The 19,206-nt window shown below is 36.2% G+C and overlaps 2 protein-coding genes across 2 annotated transcripts; one reads left to right on the forward strand and one right to left on the reverse strand.

The window, feature by feature from the left end:
* Positions 1–9,787: 9,787 nt before the first annotated feature.
* LOC133868183 (calcium-transporting ATPase 12, plasma membrane-type-like) lies at positions 9,788–13,001 on the reverse strand. The gene is made up of 3 exons (XM_062305006.1): positions 12,909–13,001; positions 12,602–12,751; positions 9,788–12,157 (listed from the first exon to the last, which is right to left on the reverse strand). Exons 1-3 carry the CDS (start codon positions 12,999–13,001, stop codon positions 9,788–9,790), a joined length of 2,613 nt encoding a protein of 870 aa, XP_062160990.1.
* A 5,370-nt stretch (positions 13,002–18,371) lies between these two features.
* Positions 18,372–18,973, forward strand: LOC133868533 (NADH-ubiquinone oxidoreductase 20.9 kDa subunit). The gene is made up of 2 exons (XM_062305450.1): positions 18,372–18,596; positions 18,687–18,973. Exons 1-2 carry the CDS (start codon positions 18,443–18,445, stop codon positions 18,833–18,835), a joined length of 303 nt encoding a protein of 100 aa, XP_062161434.1. The 5' UTR covers positions 18,372–18,442; the 3' UTR covers positions 18,836–18,973.
* Positions 18,974–19,206: the final 233 nt, after the last annotated feature.

Here is a 19,206-nt window from a genome sequence, read left to right on the forward strand (position 1 = left end):
ATATCTAAAAGTTATATCCACATTTTACAGCTGTGATTGCGGATATTGCAAATAATTGCGTCTGCATCCACATGTACACCCTTATTCACAATGGTTTCTTAAATAAATTAGACCGAAACTTCTTTTAAATTAGGGTGGAGATCCACTACTAAAAAAAAAGTCCATTTAGAGTCGTTTTGGGTTGTCATTTAAAAAACGACACTAACCCTAGTTGTTTAACTAAAACGACGTCACTATACTGAGTGATGTCGTTTATAGCCAAACGACGTCACTCTAAATTTCTTAGGGGGGGGGGGGGGAGTGGGGAGGCGTGCCCTCCTCTCTCTCTCTCTCTCTCTCTCTCTCTCTGATTCTTCCTCTAACCCAAAAATCAAAGCTCAAATTTGCCAAATCAAGACTGCTAGACAATGCTAATTCACAAATTTTTTTTTTTCACCCACGCCTGGGTCAAAACACAAAAACCAAGCAAACCCAAGAAGAATGTTAGTAAGGTTCAGGAGTTTTTCTATTTTTTTTTTTTTTTGTTGACGAATATATTTCATGCGAGTTGTAAACATGCATGTTTAGGTACAAAATAGTCATTCTATGCTGGACAAATAATAATAAGTATTCATATAAGTTTTTACTCACTTGTATCGTTAAGTTCCACCGTAAAGTTTTCTTGAGGTTTCACGACCTTGAAATCAATGAAAATACCTATCATTAGTCTTAATTCCGAGCTAAATTAACAACCCCTAAATGCTAAATAGGCTCAAAATTGGCTTTATATCCATTGGTCAAATGTTCGATCACATAGAAGGGTCGAACGTTCATCCTCGTTATTGAACGTTCGTCGAAAGTTCGGTGTTGGGGCAAAATCACATCAATTAAAGTGTGGTTGGGACCCAACACATGGGTCTCACCCTATGTAAGTGGAGGTGTGTAATTTATGAGTACTTTTGTATTCTCACATTATGTCTTTCCGTCTCAATGTAAGAATTCTCAAATAATATTTTCACATACGGATCCGGCTTGCATGTGGTAGTTTTCACTACCGCATGCATGCTGCAGTGGAAAACGGTACCGTTTTCCACTTAAAAAAAAAAAAAATGGAGGTTATTTGATTTTCCCCCATCAACTACTAGTCATTGTCAACATGCCTTTATGAATAGACACCTCAACCAAAAGAAAGTATCAAACTACCATTTTTACATACCTTGTCTCATTTCGTCAGTCTAATTCATGAAGAGAATTAAATACTCTAACTCAAATTAAAAAATGATAAAAATACCCTCAACTTGAACAAAAAAATAATTTTTTTAAAAAAAGGAAAAAGGGTGCCGCCACCCCCTGAGGTGGAGGGGGTGGCCGTGCGGCCAACCCATCTTTTCTCTGGGTGGCTGCCTTAGGCTGTGGGTGGCCCACAAGCCACCCCTGAAGGTGGCTCCTACCACCTCTAGGGTGGCTCACGACCACCCCAGTCGGAATATGGGGTGGCCGCACGGCCAACCTATAAAAAATCTAGGGTGGCCGCGCAGCCTTCCCTTAGGCTGTGGGTGGTCGCGAGCCACCACCTCCATCAGGTTGCATCCACCCCTTACTTTTTTTTTTCTTTTATATATATATATATATTAATTTTAATTTTTTTTTTACTAATTATTGTTGGAGGGCATTTTGATCTTTAAACAAAATTTAACTCCCAAAATAATGTATATTTCATCCAAGTTAACGAGATTCATTAACATAAGGGGCCAAAATATGTAAAGATAGTAGTTGGATATTCTTTTTTTATCGATGTGTCAGTTCATGAGGGCATATTGACAATGGTTGATAGTTGATAGAGGAAAAAGTAACTACCCCAAAAATTTGCTTTAAAACTTAATAATAAAAAATTTATTAAAACTTAAATTATAAAAAGCAAAAACTCTTAAAACTCATAAAACACCAAATCAACTTCCTTTTCTAAAGATGTCAAATTCTCCATTTTGTTTTCCCACATTTTCTCATTGTCCAAACATTGTCTATCTTCTCGAATCTCCAAAACCCTAACGATCATCATTCTCCAACGACAAGTCAGCGAAGATCTTCGTTGTCGGCCACCAGGGCCTGGTCAGCTCGGCCATCGTGCAAAAGCTCCGCCACCTGGGCTTTAACAAAGTTATTTAATTATATTCCAATTAAACTATTTGATGAAACTGGTCATCTCTCTGCCACCCATAATTTCTTTTACATTAAACTTGTGTTGTTGCTAATTTTGTTAATGTTTTTTTCTTTCTTTCTTTCTTTTTGTGAGAATAGAAAATAAAAATTTATATCCCTCACTCTCCGGCTTATTATTTATTTATTTTTTCTATATATATATATATATATATATATATATATGGTAGTCTATGAAGGCGTGAACTGTGAAGTAATTAGAGGAATCCTAATATTGAACCTTGGTGAGCAAGTTACATTTTTATTTTAGGGTACTAATTATAAATAAATAAATAAATAAATAAATAAATAAAAAAACCCTCAAACTACTAGCAGTTTTTAAAGTAGCCTCCTGAACTATTAAGTACATCACTTGAACCTCACAAACTATTAAAGAATACCAAAAAGACCTCGAATATTTCTATGATACCCTTGTCACGTGTTATATTTTTAATTAAAAATAATAAAAATTAAATTAAAAATATTAAGAAAAAAAAACTAATTTTCCTTTTTCTATATATGGTAGTCCTTAAAGGCGTGAAGTAAAAAAATCCTAAATATTGAACCTTGGTGAGCAAGTTACATTCCATTTGATCATTTGAACCACGCCCAATGGCACGCCTCGTCCCAGTACTCCACGTGGACTTGAAAAATGGAGGAATGATTGGTGAAGATTGCTTCTTGTTGTTGATAATGTGGGCACGTACATGTAGCAATATTTTAAGAAAAGGAAAATGATATTTGTAGAAAATAGATGTGAATTTCATACATTTTATATATATATATATATATATATAATTGATGGATGCAAATAAACAGCAGAATTACAGAGACTTTACGTACACAATAATTAGAGAACTAAAAATTAAAAGAAGCAATAAGAAGATAACAGATGTGGTCACTTTTAGTCACTTTTTTGAGATGTTATTCTTACATTATATTACTTTATATCAATGTTACAATTTATGCGTCTTGGTGTAGGATTGATGTAAGGTAATGTGACAAAAAAAAAAAAAAATCATTTTTTTACTTTTTTTTTACCGCTTAAAAAAAAACGACAAAGATATGTCATTAACAGGCGTACATCAGTACATGTTTTTTGTAGCTTACTACTGTCACCAGCATGTCTAAAGGTCGTCCATGACGTGAGATGGATTGTAGTTATTGGAGCCAACATGACGATTGCAACATATGGAAATGAAATTTTTATTTTTTTTTTTATATATATTCTTTGTATATCTCATTTTTAAATTTATAGGACTCATATTAAGTCATACAAATTCAACGATAAATTTAAAACTTGATTGTATAAAGATATAAAAAAATGCATGTAAATGTTTCATTTCTCAAAAAGATATAGGTTCTATATTTCGTACATCAATTAGGTGTACATCAAGTGTACACACAATGCAATTGATAGTATGGGACCCACATTTTTTCATGTTGTCAAACGCATTGCGTGCTCGTAAACATGTACGAGCTAGCACAATTCACATTTATCATGTTTAATATATCGCGCCATTGACATGTCAACCAAAACTTAAAAAAGATAAATCATTATATTCCTCGTTTGATCTTTCTCTCATTCTTTTATTTTTTATTTTTTTAAATCATCATTGAATCTGTAAGGCTCGGGCGTAGGTCCTACATAGGCCTCACAGATTTAATAATAATTTTAAAAAGTGCAAAAATGAAAGAAGATTCACGAGAGGATTTATAGTAATTTTTTTTTTTAATTATAAAAAATAATAATAATAATAATAATAATAAATAAATAAATAAAAAAATAAAAAAATAAAATAAAAGTGACGTTAAGGCCCAAAAGCCTATTATTCTGTTCCTGTGTATCCTTCAGTTCACCTTCTGTCCAACAATGTCTTACGAAGCCAACATGTTTATAGCCCACTCTATAGTCCTTTAAGAAGCCGAACGGAGCCCACGAGGCCCAAAAGCCTATTCTTTTCTCGTTCACCGGCGCACACACAGGCATCGTTGCACAGAGAGAGGGTGTGATAGAGATAGAGTGACAACGTGGGTGAGGGGAGAGAAAGATGAACACAGACATCACAGTGTCGGCGAAGCCAGAGTACCCGGTGTTAGATCGGAACCCTCCTTTCACCAGAGTCGTCGGAAACTTCAGCTCTCTCGACTACCTTCGCTTCGTCACCATCACCGGCGTCTCCATCACCGGTGATAAATTGATAATTGATAGGGCACTAAACTGGGCTATAAACGGCTTTAAAGGCTGATTAAAGATTCATCATAATTCATATATACATGCCATCAAAATACTTCGATTAATTTATTACCTAAAAAATTGACTCCTTTACCATCACACCAGGCTTTTTTTCTTCATTTTAGTATTATTATTATTATTATTTAATTGAATAGGAAAAAGGTTATAGGGGATCTTCCCCATTCTTGATTCTCATGAAAAAGAGAATGAGAGAACTTATAAAAATGTTACGAACACAAGGTGAGTAGTAACTCATTTAGCTAAAACATGTGTATGAAGATTGGCACATTTAAAAATTTTTGAAACATTTTAGTTTTGAAAGACAGAGGGTTCTAATCTAATATCTAAAATATAGGGAGCAAAATGTCAAGTAGAAAAAATATGTGGCTGATTCACAGCAAGAATCACCAAAAGAACATCTCCTTCAAGAAGAAAGTTTCCAATCATAAGTGACACATAATTATTAGATGTCATGTTTATTAAAAAGAGATATGTTATTGGGATTTGATTCTTACACTACACCATCACAACAACTGCACAACAATCCATCACATGAAGGTGGGTCCCAGTTTGTGGGGCTCACCCTCATGTCAGGGGTTGTTGTGCAATTGTTGTAAATCTAACATTTTCCTATGTTATTTGTATATCAATTTAGTGTACACACAATGCATTCGACAGCATGAAACTCACATTATCCCATGCTATCAAATGGATTGGGTGTACATAAACACATGTGAGCTAGCTTTCATTACACATTTACTACGCTGGATATATCACGCCATTGACATGTCAGCCAAAACTCAAAAATTAAAAGATAAATCATTATTTTTCTCCTTTGGTCTTTTTCTCATCTTTTTATTTTTTAAGAATCACCACCAGATCTGTAAGTCTTGTGTGTGGATCCTACATGAGCCTCACAGATCCAATAATAATTTTAAAATGTGCAAAAATAGAAGAATGATTAAGAGAGGATGTGTGGTAAATCTCATTTATTATTATTATTATTATTATTATTTTTTTTTTCTCTTTTGAACAAAGTTTTTTCTAGGGGCTGGTTTCCTCGGAGCTTCGATCATGTATATATGCATTACAAATAATGGATAAAGTTCTTCTAGGAGTTTTTTCCCTTTCCTCTCTCCTTTGGTCAAAGTTCTTGTTGCAGTTTTCGGGTGATTCTTTCATAGCTAGAGAGTGCCCCAAGTGGAATAAGCCCTCAAATAATAGTATTATTGATAATATTGATAAATAAAATAAGACAAGTTTGCGAAAAAATAATGGATTAGGCCCTAATTATAGTACACAACCATTTTGCCAAAAAAATAAAAAAAATGTGCATTATTTCTTGCACAGAAATATGAGAGAAGCCTAGGAACACAAATATTAGTTTATTTTTTTTAAAAAAGAAAACCCACATTAATCTTATAATTCTTTTAACAATCTCTATCCAACAAATTATCAGAATCACTCCCGAAAATCAGTCACAATTTCCTCTGGCAACCAAAATATAAGAGGCCTAGGGCTGCCACTACCAGCTCGTCCGCTTGACCACCAACGAGCTCTTGCTTCCAGCCTCTTTGCCTCTCCCTTCAACCACCTCTCACACCAATTGAACCAATGTAAAGACACATCACCAGTGATCCGCTACTTCTTTTTAGATCTGTATACACGTTACAGGGCATGCCGACGATCACGGGAGAGGGAATATTTGGAATGCATGGAGTGATATTATTATATGGGGGGAATGATCGACATTGAAGAATCGTAGGTATTGTCAAATTAATGGCTTGTTTCGGTATGTATTTTTTGAAAAATTACGGATATCGAGAGAGTTTGTTTTTTGAAATTATGTTTAGATGGTTTATAAAATTTAGGATCAAATTAAAAAAAAAAAAAAAAAAAAAAAAAAAAAAAAAAAAAAAAAAAAGGATCATCAGCCAAACATGCCCATAAGGTACGCGACATAACGGCTCGATATGTGAATGCACGGAGGGATCAAATATATACATATGGAGAATTGGAGGGAATATTGATTATTGAGGGCACTGGACACGTACGTAAGGCTGCTGAAGAAAAGCTGTGTATTGGAAAGAAGAGGAAATTCTTGCCAAGTGTTAGGTCTAGATTCAAATTCACCAAAACGGGCCTTGGGTACGTAGTTTCAAAATATGTGGGCTGGCCAATGATCGAATGTGGGCCTTATTGTCGCAGTCAATGAAATGGGAGTAAAACGCAACTAACAAGGAGGCGGTTGTCACGTGCACCCACACGGGGATCAAATCGCCTATCTAAAATTGGGAATGCTCGAACAACCTTTGCCTCATGATGAACAGAAAGTGGGACTGAAGAGGCTGGCAGCCGAGGGTGACGGAGACGCCTATGACGTTGATGAAGCGGAGATACCTAGCTAGTCGAGGGAGCTAAAGTTGCTGACGACTTTGGTGAACGAAGGGTTCCGACTTCCAATCTATCATAGGGCTTCGCCGACGTTGTGATGTCAGTGTGATGTCACTTCCAATTTTTGTGTGCCAATAAACAAAAAGACAATAGGATTCTGGGCTCATCGTGGCCGGGCTCAGTTCGACTTCGTAATCAACAATGGAGTAGGCTATAAATGGGCCAATCTAACCAATCAATCAAAGCAGTCGATTCGGACCGTCTCTATTTTCATCCGGTCACTAATAGATTGGGTTTCTGATAGATGGTTTTTAATGATTTTTTTAGTCAAAATTTAGCTACAACCCATATTAAGATCTTTTCAAATTATTTGTCTGAATTTTAGAGAATTCGAGCATATGATTGTGAGAGACCACTTATAGGACCCGTCTAACCAAATAAATATTGGGCTGCCTAATCACTTATCCAGTCAGGTTGGTCCGTCTCATAAGTAGTCTCTCACAATAACCTGTCCAAATTCTCACAAATTACGACAAATAATTTGAGAGGATCCTAATCCTAAAAAAAAAAAAAAAATCACAAAAACTACCCTAGTTTTTTGGATTTGCTACAATAGCTCTCCATTTTATTTTATTTTGGATTTGTGCAATTTCTCTCTCTCTCTCTCTCTAACATGAGCACAATAGTTCAAGCTCAATGACGACGAGCATGGAGGAACAAGTTTTTTGGCTTTGCATGGTGGTTCAAGCTATCAGTGAGTATGGCGCGTCCATATCATTTGATAATCAGAATAGTTTGAAAAAATAGTTTTAGGCAATACTATCATTGTTTTTGCAATAATTAGGTCTTTATTTTTTTAAAAAAAATAAATAGGCATCTTCATCAATTTACTATTCAACTAATTAATAACGTGTAGACTATCATTCGACATGTTATACGCTATTTATATGTGCCACATGACATAATAACTTTAAATTATTAATTTATTATAGATGATTTTTTATTTATTTATTTAGAGTATATTTGTAATTTAAAATATGTAACTGTGTTACATATATGACACATACGATTGGCACATGACATGTTAAATGAGTAATATGATTATCTTTATTTCAAATGAAATGAATAGTATCTATTTCATGATCAAAATTTAAATTTAGTATAATTAATGATGTACATAATTTTACATTATTTAAATTTGTAAAAGTCGTATCAATATTGACTTCATATACATAGTTAACTACATTAACCTTAAATTATGACCATAAAATGAATACTTTGACATGATATATAGTTAATTAATTAGACACTAAGTTGACAGAGAGACTTTTTTTAAAATTAGATGATAAAAAATTGATCGAGAACTTAATTTTGAAATTAAAAACATGAAAATTAAATAAAAATTGCATGAAAATTAAAGGAGTAAATTTGTTTTTGTTTTTTCCCGGGTCTTAACTGACTTTTCATAACGTATATGAACATACACGGTTGACTGACTTTTTCCTTCAAGCGAAGTCAATGCTCTGCTAGCTGTTCAGGGAAAAACAAAAAAGAAGTCAACGCTCTGCTACTCTTTAAAGACAAGAGAGCGATCGAGAGAGAGAGAGAGAACTCGTGAAGGAAGGGGGCAGAGTCGCCGATGAAACCGTTCGACCTTTACCCAATGGCCAGTCATGCACCAGTGTGCCAATCGAACGGTCATTCTGGGATCACCAATCATCAGGTAATGCCATTTGTATGCTCTAGCCGCTTCGCTTAATTTGATCCATTAATGGTGACTGTAACATGAAATATTCTTTGCGTGCATGGCTTCTTCCATTTTTGAATGTTTTCATGATCACCTTCCTGTTTGTTCTTCAATCTCTCTCTCTCTCTCTCTCTCTCTCTCATTAATTCAATGAGAAGCTAGAAATATGGCTATAGTTTGCTCAAATCTCTTCATCTAGCTATCTGCTTAGTTGTTTATCGAAACACCTTGCCATCAAAATGTCGCGCAACAGCAGGATTCAGTGTCTGATTTGTTTAATTAGCGGTTCCCAGTTTATGTTCCCTGTACATTACTCATCATAATTATAAGGTAAATTTATGAATTTTTATGGTACGGTGCTAATTAATTGTAGGAGAAGGTAATAATAAATTGGAAAATTATACATATATATATTTCATACTATCAATGCAGATCCATTGTTAATAACAATATTGTTCCTCCTAAACTATTAATTTTGTCGATGTCTTTCCTAATTTACTAAAAAAGTTAATGTCTTTAAGGCCCAAAAAAAAAAAAAAAAAAAAAAATTCCATAAAAAATTCAGCAAGACAAAAATATCCTTATAAATTTTTTTTTTAAAAAAATTAAAACTAAAAAAAATAAAAATAAAAAACGTAGGGGGTGGTTCGGTTTTTAATTTTTTTGATTTTTTTTTTTTTTTTGTAAAAAAAAAAGATTTTTTCTAAATTTATGAAAGGATATTTATGTTATTGGAGGCACATTGACATGTTTTGATAGTCTATGAAGACATGAGTAATTCTATTAGTACTTTAAGTGTCCATAAAAAAAATGAGATAGTTTTTAAAATCACCATTAAGCGTGTGATTGATCAAATGATGATTTTGATCAAAGCGTAATTTTAAAAGGCATCTCATTTTTTGATTGACACCTAATATACTAATAGAATTAATTTAAGTACATTGACATAATTAATAGTTTGAAAGGACATTGACAATAAAATAATAGTTTGAAATGAGTATATATGTATACTTTTTACAAATAAATTCATGCACATTGTTCCTCGCAGGACAATATAATAGAGAAACAAAAACAACCATATAGAAGTTGGTACAAGTTAATTAATTAATGTATTCTTGAAATCATGAATATATTACTGAATGTATTGCATGTACATATACAGAGGCTTTATATATACAAAGACTATATACAAGCATAGATACAAAGGCTAGTAAACTTAGAACTCTATACAGTGATTAACGTAAGATGGGTGAGGAGCTAGGACTGCAATTGCCATTGATGAGTGGCAGCTCAACATTAGAAGTAGATTCTGAGGGAGAAGACGGTGTCATGTTAATGGTTCCCACATGTGAAACAAATGGTCCGGTGAACCAATCCATGATGCATCCTGATGTCCATTTTGTAGCCCAATCGGTTGCCAATAAAGTCATTCCAAGTAGAAGACAGACGAACCACTGCACCCAATTCAAATTTCCATTCCCTATAAGGATATGTGCAGTCTCAATAAAAGCCACCTGGAGCACCAGAATAACACCCACAGCCACCCAAAACCAGGGGTTACGATGAATGCCCCTAAACACATTCTTCTTCTCCAGCTCTCTTGCGTTGACTATGTTAAATACTTGGCAGAGAACAAAACTGTTAAAGATAATGGTTTCACTAACCTTCTTGCTGATGCCCATGATAGCCTGCCCTCTAATTTGGAAGAGCACTGAGATGGCAATCTGACATAGAGCTTGACTGGCAAGGTTTCTCCACATAGCCTTGGTGATCAGCGGTTCGGTTTGTCTCAGTGGCGGCTTGTCCATCAGTTTCTCTGTTGGTGGCTCTGTTATTAATGCAAGACCACCTAGAAAGGTCGAAACCCAGTTAGCCCATGGCAATTGGATTAACGAAATTGGAGAATATCCAAAAGATAAGGTTGTGATGCTGGGTATCAACAGCCCTGCAATAGTCATGGCGAGCTCAAATTGGATATACTTGCGAATATTTTCATAGGTACATCTCCCGCACTTTACAATGGTGACCAAGAAACTGAAGTTACCATCCGTGATGATGATGTCAGAAGTTTCTCTGGCCATTTCACTGCTACAACTCTCCATCACAAGCCCCACGTCAGCTTCTTTCAGTGCTGGAATCTCGTTTGTTTTGCCTCCAACCATTGCTACTCTATTGCCTTTTTCCTTCAAACACTGCACCAGAAGGAGCTTATCAGATGGAGAGCAGCTTTCCATCACCTTGATATCATTTACTTTACTCATCCTCTCTTCGTCGCTGTAATTTCGAAAGTTTTCACCTTCAAGCACCAATCCATTTGACTCGAGAGCTATGGATTCCAACCATGGCACTTTATCATCTGAAACCAGTATGATGTTGACTCCAGCATTTTTCAAACCTTCTATTGCTTTGCTTGTCTCTGTCCAGCCCGTGTTTAGTGTTAGCCATGCATCTTTGTCAATGCAGATAGTTGAGACCGAACCCATGGTGAGCCAAGCCAAAGGTTTTTGCGCCAAGGCCTTGTCAGACAGCAACTTCTTCCGCCAATAGTCAATGTAGCGCGAGATTACAAAAGGTATTCCTCCCTTTACTCCAAGCAGCGACAAAGTAAGTGTGACTATTAAGGTACTGAACTTGCCATTTGACTTCATGAAAATTCCGCTGATCGCATCCATTATTGGAGTTGGTTTCCCCTTGAGCTGTGGGAGCTTAGATTTAACATCTTCATCTCCAAGCTTCAAACGGAGAAACAATACTAAAAGGATGAGGATAGGGAATAGAAGGCCAATAATATGTAATACAGTATGCACTTTGTCAAGTCCCGCTGGTAATGGGGTCATGCCGGGGGCTCGGGTAACCTGACTCATCAACTGACCCAATGTTGTATCCGTGCCCACTGATGTAACCAGCATGCCACCAGATCCACCAGTCACTTTTGCACCATCGAAAAGAAACGGCTTATTAGCATCAATGGTGGAACAATGATCCAGTTCCAGTTCTAAGGATTCGCCTTTGCACCTTTGGAGTACTGGAGGCTCCCTCTCGAGGGGCACTACGTGATCACCTACTAAAATATCAGAGCTTGACACTTCCTTTTCGTGCCCCCCTCTCTTGACTACAAATCTTCGAGGCATTTCCGATGGGTTTTGTTTTCCTGACAGATTCTGCGAAAGGTGGAGCTCTAAGTAGTTTTGTACCACAATCACGATGATAACAGCAATTGTGATGACCCCGTAGAGAAAACCATCGGTCATGCCCTTGAAACCAAAGAAAAGTGACAGCCCTGCAGCCAGGACTAGAAGCCAAACGGTGTAATCATTGCAAGCTTTTAGGAGACGTGTAAAGAAGCCCGGTTCAGGACTCTGTGTTAGGGATACTGTGCTGGCTTGCTCATCGCTAGGGAGTCCGTTCTCTAAATCAGTACCCAGAGACTCTGCAATTTCTTGGAAGCCTCCAAAATTCTGTAAGGAATCCAAACCCTTCTCCTCTACAATATTCCTGGCAGCGTGCAGTTGTTGGAGTTTTGCATCATCCGAATCCATAATTATGGAAACATGAGGTAATGCTGAAGAGATTTCCGTTTCCACGATTGGCACAGTTTGTGGGTTCTGAAATTTAAAAAAGAAAAGAAAAGAAAACCAGTCTTAACCATTTTCCTGCAAAAAGAAAACTGATAAGAAATGGGGTTTAAATCCTGAAAGAGACAGGCTCGATGCGTCTATAAATTCTTCTTTTACTTCTCAAATATATGCAATCTGTTTAATTTCTCACAGTTCTTAATTATGATTTTTTCTTTCTTTCTTTCTCATGAAAAGAACTGTTAGCTTCAGACGCAAGTTATTGCATAGGAAACTTCACATTAAATTCTCCAATAAGCAAACACAACCAACCCCAGGTTACCGGCCTCTAAAAGGAAACTATGTATTCAAAACCAGTAATTCCTGACCATGTTTAGAACGACCAACCAAACTATAAGTGTAAACTCAAGACCAACCAAAGTTGCACTATCATGCAACACAGAAATTAATCCTAGGGAGACGATTAAAACTTACTGCTTCTGTTTCATCCAAGCTGGAGGAAGTGGATGATGAGTCTGTGTCAAAATCAAGAGAACCCTCCTGATCAGCTTTATCTGCCATGGATATGAGATTAGACTCGAGGTCCCCATCCTGGACGGAACTCGTAGTTGACATGTGGGCTAGCTATAGGAGTTCTGCAGATAGAGTATATCAAAACGAAATAGATCAATCAGTAACAAAAAAAAAAAAAAACTATAGTACTGTCGTAGAAGGAGACAAAAATAGAATGAAGAACATAAAGAGAAGTTGATTCAAATAAAGAAACGCAGAAAGGAATTACCTGAAGATTGAGAATCAATGAATCTCTCTTTCTCTGGCAATATGGCCTATTTAAGGTTAAGGCTATAGCCCTGGTTAACTCACCAATATGCATTGCACCCTAGCACCAATTTTTCTCTTACAAGGCGCTTGGTAGCTGTAATTCCTTCTAGAAGTGCTCTGACTTTTTTCGAATAGTCAGAGCACTTCTAGCAGCAAAATACACTGAAGAGATGGCACATTCTAAAATTATTAGACCCCTAATATTATAAAGTTATTAATAATAATCGATTTCTATCCCTTTCACTCGATCTCTGTCTTGTTTTTTTTTTTTTTTTTCTTTCTATATATGGTAGTCCATGAAGGCATGAAGTAAGAAGGATCCTAATATTGAACCTTGGTACGCAAGTTACATTTTATTTTATCATTTGAACGCCGCCCAATGGCACGCCCTGTCCCAGTACTCCACGTGGACTTTAAAAATTGGGAAGTGATTGTTGTACACCAAGTGTACAACAATCATACAACACCCCTTCACAAGGGGTGGGTCCTACACACTGTGGGGCCCACCCCTTATGAAGGGGTGTTGTATGATTGTTGTACACTTGGTGTACAACAATCATTATTCTTAAAAATTTGTGGAGGACTGATTACTGATAGGCGAAGATTGCTTCTTGTTGTGGACAATCTGGGCACGCATGCACTTGTAGCAATATTTTGAGAGAAATGTTAAGGTGTAAACTCTCATATTTTTGTTTTCTCATTCGTCTCTTTATTTATATATATATTTTTTAAAATAATAATAATAATAATAATAATTTAAAGAAATTCACGTAAAATAAATGGCATAGCAAGAACACAGAAATGTACATCTTAGCATTTCTCATATCTTAGAGCATTCCTAGCAGCTTCCCTTACCTTCTTCTTTATTTTCCTTAAATGTAGGGAATAAAACTAGTTTTTATTTTCCTATCAAAAAAACACCCCACAGCAGCTTTCCTTCATTTTTTCCTATATCATTAAAATATTATTTTGTTACTTTTACTTTAATTAAAAATAAAAAAAGAAATAGATAAAGTAAGAGAGATTATGTTTTTAGAATAAATAATTGAATGGGAGGTGAACAATGCTTCCCAATGCATTGGGAAGCACTGTTCACTTCCTAAGGAACAGATAATTGTAGGTAAGCTGCTGTAGGATGATTTTTTTGACTTTCTTAAAATTTTCCTTAAAATTTAGGGAACAGATCCCATGTGGAGAAGCTGCTAATAATGCTCTCAATGCTTGACAAAATCAATGACATTATTGCTGACATGTGTTCACTTTTTTTTTACCACTTTAAAAAAAGCAACAGGGATGTGTCATTCACAGGTGTACCGTGTACAGACATATTTTATGATTGAGTGATTATGAAGAGATATAATTATCACAAAGGGAAGGGGAGGGGATTACGGGCCTATATTGAAAAATCAACTGTTTCAGCAGTTGTAGCCTACTGCCGGCATGTCTAGAAGGTCGTCCATGACGTCAGATGGAGAGTAGTTATTGGTGCCAACATATCTGGCGATTGCTTGCAGGTTATATATAATTCCAACGTGTAGCACAGTAGGAGTAAACGGACGCAGAAAGTTCGCACATCATCCGTACTTTCCAGTACCCCGCCGTTATGAAGAGAATCCGCCGACTTACGGAAAAGAGAGAGAGAGAGAGAGAGAGAGAGAGAGAGAGAAATACTAATACTAGATGCTTGTTTGGGCCTCATGGGCTGAGTTCGGCTTTATGATAATTGATAATTGATAGGCACTAAAGTGGGCTTTAAAGGCTGATTAAAGAGCGGGCCATATATAACATGCCATCAAAATATTTAGATTAATTTATTACCCAAAAATATTGACTCCTTTTACTATCACAATAGTAGGTGTGTAAGATGACCCGGCCGTTCGTGAATTCTGTTCGGTACGGTTTGGTAATTCAATTCGGTTTCAATTTGAATAATAAATTAGTTGTTCGTGAACACAATAATATTATTAAATATTAAATTAGACATATTCGTATAAATTCAGCTTGACTCGGATTAGCTTATACAAACTCATATAACTTCATTTTTACAACAACAAAAAAATTCGTATTATTTTGATTTTATAATAAGAACATGATGTGAACCCGCAGAATGAAATCCCCTTTGAACCCACAATCAAATTGAAACCTACCCAAGAAAGCTAAAAATCAAGTCAAGAAGATCTAGACCCGTTGAAATCTTGTTTCAAAAACCTAAATTTGGTTAGAACGCCATAAAGGGTTTGCCTTTGATAAGTTCTTAGTTCAATCAAGAACAAGTAGAAAAAGCTGAAAAGTTTTATATGAAGAACAAAACTTTATTCACAATCAACTTGTCTAGCATATGCGGCTACAAGTCTTTTTAAAACCTCTCTATAAAACCCTAACCCTACTAAGGCCTACATCAATTGAAAGACATGGGCTGAACATCTTCAAACCCAAAATATCCTAAACTACACTTCTATAGCTAATAAAAGAAGTCCACTTAATAAAACAAATAGGCCTAAAGGCCTACAACCATAGAAACATAAAAATAGGCTCACATGCCTATACTTAGTGAAATAAAGAGTTTGCAAGAAACCATTAGGCTATGCCGCCCCCATCTGTTGCTTGTATCACATGAATTAAAGTTGGTTCTTCTTCTTTCAAACCCATCTTGAATGTTGAAGTCTTACTAGATAAATTTGCAAACTCGGCCCAAGTGGATTACACCAATCCTTGCATTGCCTCCTTGATCTTCTTCGCCCTTGACTTTGTGATTGGCCCATCTAGAACTTGTAAGGGATCTTTAAGATTTGGCCTACCATGGGGCCCATCAGAACATCTTAAGTAAAAATGAATTATCTTCATAATATTATAGATATAACTTGAATTATTGTTGTGAGTTTAATTTTATAGATTTATGTGTACATGAGTATGTTTGTGAATATGTGTGGTTATATGTGTGTGTATGCACGCACGTAATTTGTATACGTGCATAATGAATTTATATACAATTAGTTAATTAATGATTAGTATGGATTTTCGTTGTAAACAATTATGATCTACTTAATATAAGAAATTAATAAGTTATTTGAGCAGCTCTTGATAAGATCAAGCTCAACTCGTATTTGAAATAAAATTCAATAAGCTAAACTTAAACAAAATATCTAGCTCGATGAAAAGTTTGAGTTCGACTTGTGTTCGAAATAAAATTAAACGAGTCAAGCTTGAACATTCAATACTCAACTCAACTCAGCTCGAATACATCCCTTCACACCAGGCATGTTGATGTTAGGATAATTCTAACAAGGGAGTTACTCCTCTAACAGCATTCTCATCCAATGATATATCTTTCTCTTTTGGCTAGAATAACTAATAAAAATGATAAAACACCCTTCCATCAGTTTATCTAAAGAGAATGCAAAATGGATTACACTGTTCACAAATCCATCGTTTTTTTAATTCATTATCTCTCTCTCTATTCCTTCCCAATGCAACGCCTATCCCTCCAACGTTTATCTATTGTCCCGCCTCTCTCTCTCTCTCTCTCTCTCTCTCTCGCTCATGGAGTTTGCTTGCCTCCAACCAAGGAAGTCGATCGTCTTCTCCGCCACTCTCTCTCCTATTTGGTTAAGGTAAGGTTCTCTTCTCTCTCATTTTTGCTTTATTTTGTTTCGGAGCAGATGAGACCGAGAGAGTGACCCCATTCCCTTCTTCTTCGTAATCCATCCCCTCCCCTTTTCATTCCTTCACCAAACGAGACCGAGAGAGAGACCCATCCCCTTCTTCTTTGTAACCCATCCCCTCCCCTTTTCGTTCCTTCACCAAACGAGACTGAGAGAGAGACCCATCGCCCCTCCCCTTTTCGTTCCTTCACCAGATGAAACCGAGAGAGAGAGGAGTGAGAAACCGAGAGAGGTTCAGTGTGACACTGTGCGGTGGGTTCGGTGGTGGAAGGTTTGTAGTGGCTGTTTCGTGGGTTCAGAGTTTGCGTCTCTTGGGTGTTGGCCGAATGGCCAAAATTGGGGGGAAATGACTGGTTCTGCAATTGAAGTGGTCCAGACCAATGTGCAGCCTGCGAAGTGAAGGGCATGGGATGTAGATTGAAGAACAATAGCAATGAATCAGAAACTGAGTGCCTCCCTAAACATACTAAAGGTATTATTGTCTCCTGTCCTTCAATTTCCACCTTTGTACTCAATTTTCTCACATGTTTCAAGCCCACGTTCATTTGGTTAAGCTTAGTGTATAAATGTTCCTCTAGAAATTTGGAATGGCGACTTTCCTGCATTCATTTCCACCCAATTTTCTTTTCTTTTTTTTTTTTTTTTTTTGGGTGGCGTGCTTTTTAAATTGCTGGCTTTGGTTGTTTTACTGGGGTTTTTTCTTTTCTTTGAGATGTTGCAGAATGTGGTTTCTGCAGAAGGTGAAAGATGTTAGCTGAGAGGAGATTTGATGCTAGTTGCAAGTGTTGTTTTATTAGTTAGAGGTGGACAGATTTTTGGTGGAGATATGTTTTTAATTTAAATGGAAACAAAAAAAATAAAAAAAATAAAAAATAAGAAAGTTTGATAAGATGATGGATGTAGATCTTGAAGAGTGGTTAGCTAAATTAATAAAAGTAAGTTTTGGTTAGCAATTTTGTTTAAAAATTTAGATGAATCATTCGGAGTGCTCTAATTATCTGATTTCACACCATCCGTCAAATCCAATCTATGAAAAAGAAATGAAAACAGATACAATTTGCATTGATCACTTTGATTGATAAAGTTTACATTTTTATCAATTGACTCATTCCGTTCTCCTTCCTTTAACTTTAAAAATCATGAACGTCATGTGGTTATTAGATCAAGTTATATTTAATAAAAAAAAATATATATATATATATGTTATTTGTACATCAACCGTGTACACAATGCATTTAATAGCATGAGACCCACATCATACCATGCTATCAAATGTATTATGTGTACGTACACACGTGTGAGCTAGCTTTACATTACACATTTACTACGCCGGATATATTACGCCATTAACATGTCAGCCAAAACTTAAAAAAGTGAAGTTATTCTTTTCCTTTTCTAGTCTTTCTCTCATCCTCTTATTTTTTTTTAAAAAAAATTACCGTTAGATCTAGGCTCGTGTGTGGGTTGTACATAAATTTCATAAATTTAATAGTAATTTTAAAAAGTACAAAAATAGGGAATCACGAGAAGATGTATAATAAATCTCTTTTTTTTTTTTTTTTTTTGGGAAATAAATAAATAAAAGATGACATTAAGGCCCAAAAGCCTATTATTCTGTTCTTGTGTGTCCTTCAGTTCACCTTCTGTCCAACGATGTCTTACGTAGCCAACATGTTTATAGCCCACTCTATAGTCCTTTAGGAAGCCGAACGGAGCCCACCAGGCCCAAAAGCCTATTCTTTTCTCGTTTACCGGCACACACACGGGCATCGTTGCACAGAGGGAGGGTGTGATAGAGATAGAGTGACAGCGTGGGTGAGGGGAGAGAAAGATGAACACAGACATCACAGCGTCGGCGAAGCCAGAGTACCCGGTGTTAGATCGGAACCCTCCTTTTACCAGAGTCGTCGGAAACTTCAGCTCTCTCGACTACCTTCGCTTCGTCACCATCACCGGCGTCTCCGTCACCGTCGGCTACCTCTCCGGTCCCACTCTCTCTCTTTCTCTCTCATTACTCAAATCAATTGCTTGTGTGTGAAATGGAACTAATTTTTGCTTAATTTTCTGTTAATTAGGGATTAAGCCAGGGATTAGAGGACCGTCGATGGTGACTGGGGGTCTGATCGGGCTCATGGGAGGGTTCATGTACGCGTATCAGAACTCGGCAGGTCGAATCATGGGCTTCTTTCCCAACGACGACGAGGTAGCTCGTTACAAGAAATGATTACCATGATGTTTTTTCCCCCAACATTTGTACTTTCCTTTTAGGGTTCTGGAAGAATTTATGAAAAAATTCTCTCTTTCCGGACAATCTTTCATATTCATGTGATGTCAATAATAAGACTGTTGAACGTGTTGTTAAGGAGTTTTGTGTTTGGATTGTGGATCCGATATTGCTTTAATCTTGCTCTATATGATGATGATCTTTTTTAGGATAAGTTCACCAAGTAGTATGCTAAGAATGGTTAGAATTTTAAGAACTCCACAGTGAAGTTCAGAAAATTTGAAGGTTGCATTTTAAGTGGAATGCTCCATATATGTGTAAATGGAGACCTCAGAAATGATTATAGTATATTTATAATGTGTAAATTTGGA

The sequence above is a fragment of the Alnus glutinosa genome, chromosome 5, assembly GCF_958979055.1.
Source record: "Alnus glutinosa chromosome 5, dhAlnGlut1.1, whole genome shotgun sequence".
Lineage (NCBI taxonomy): Eukaryota > Viridiplantae > Streptophyta > Magnoliopsida > Fagales > Betulaceae > Alnus > Alnus glutinosa.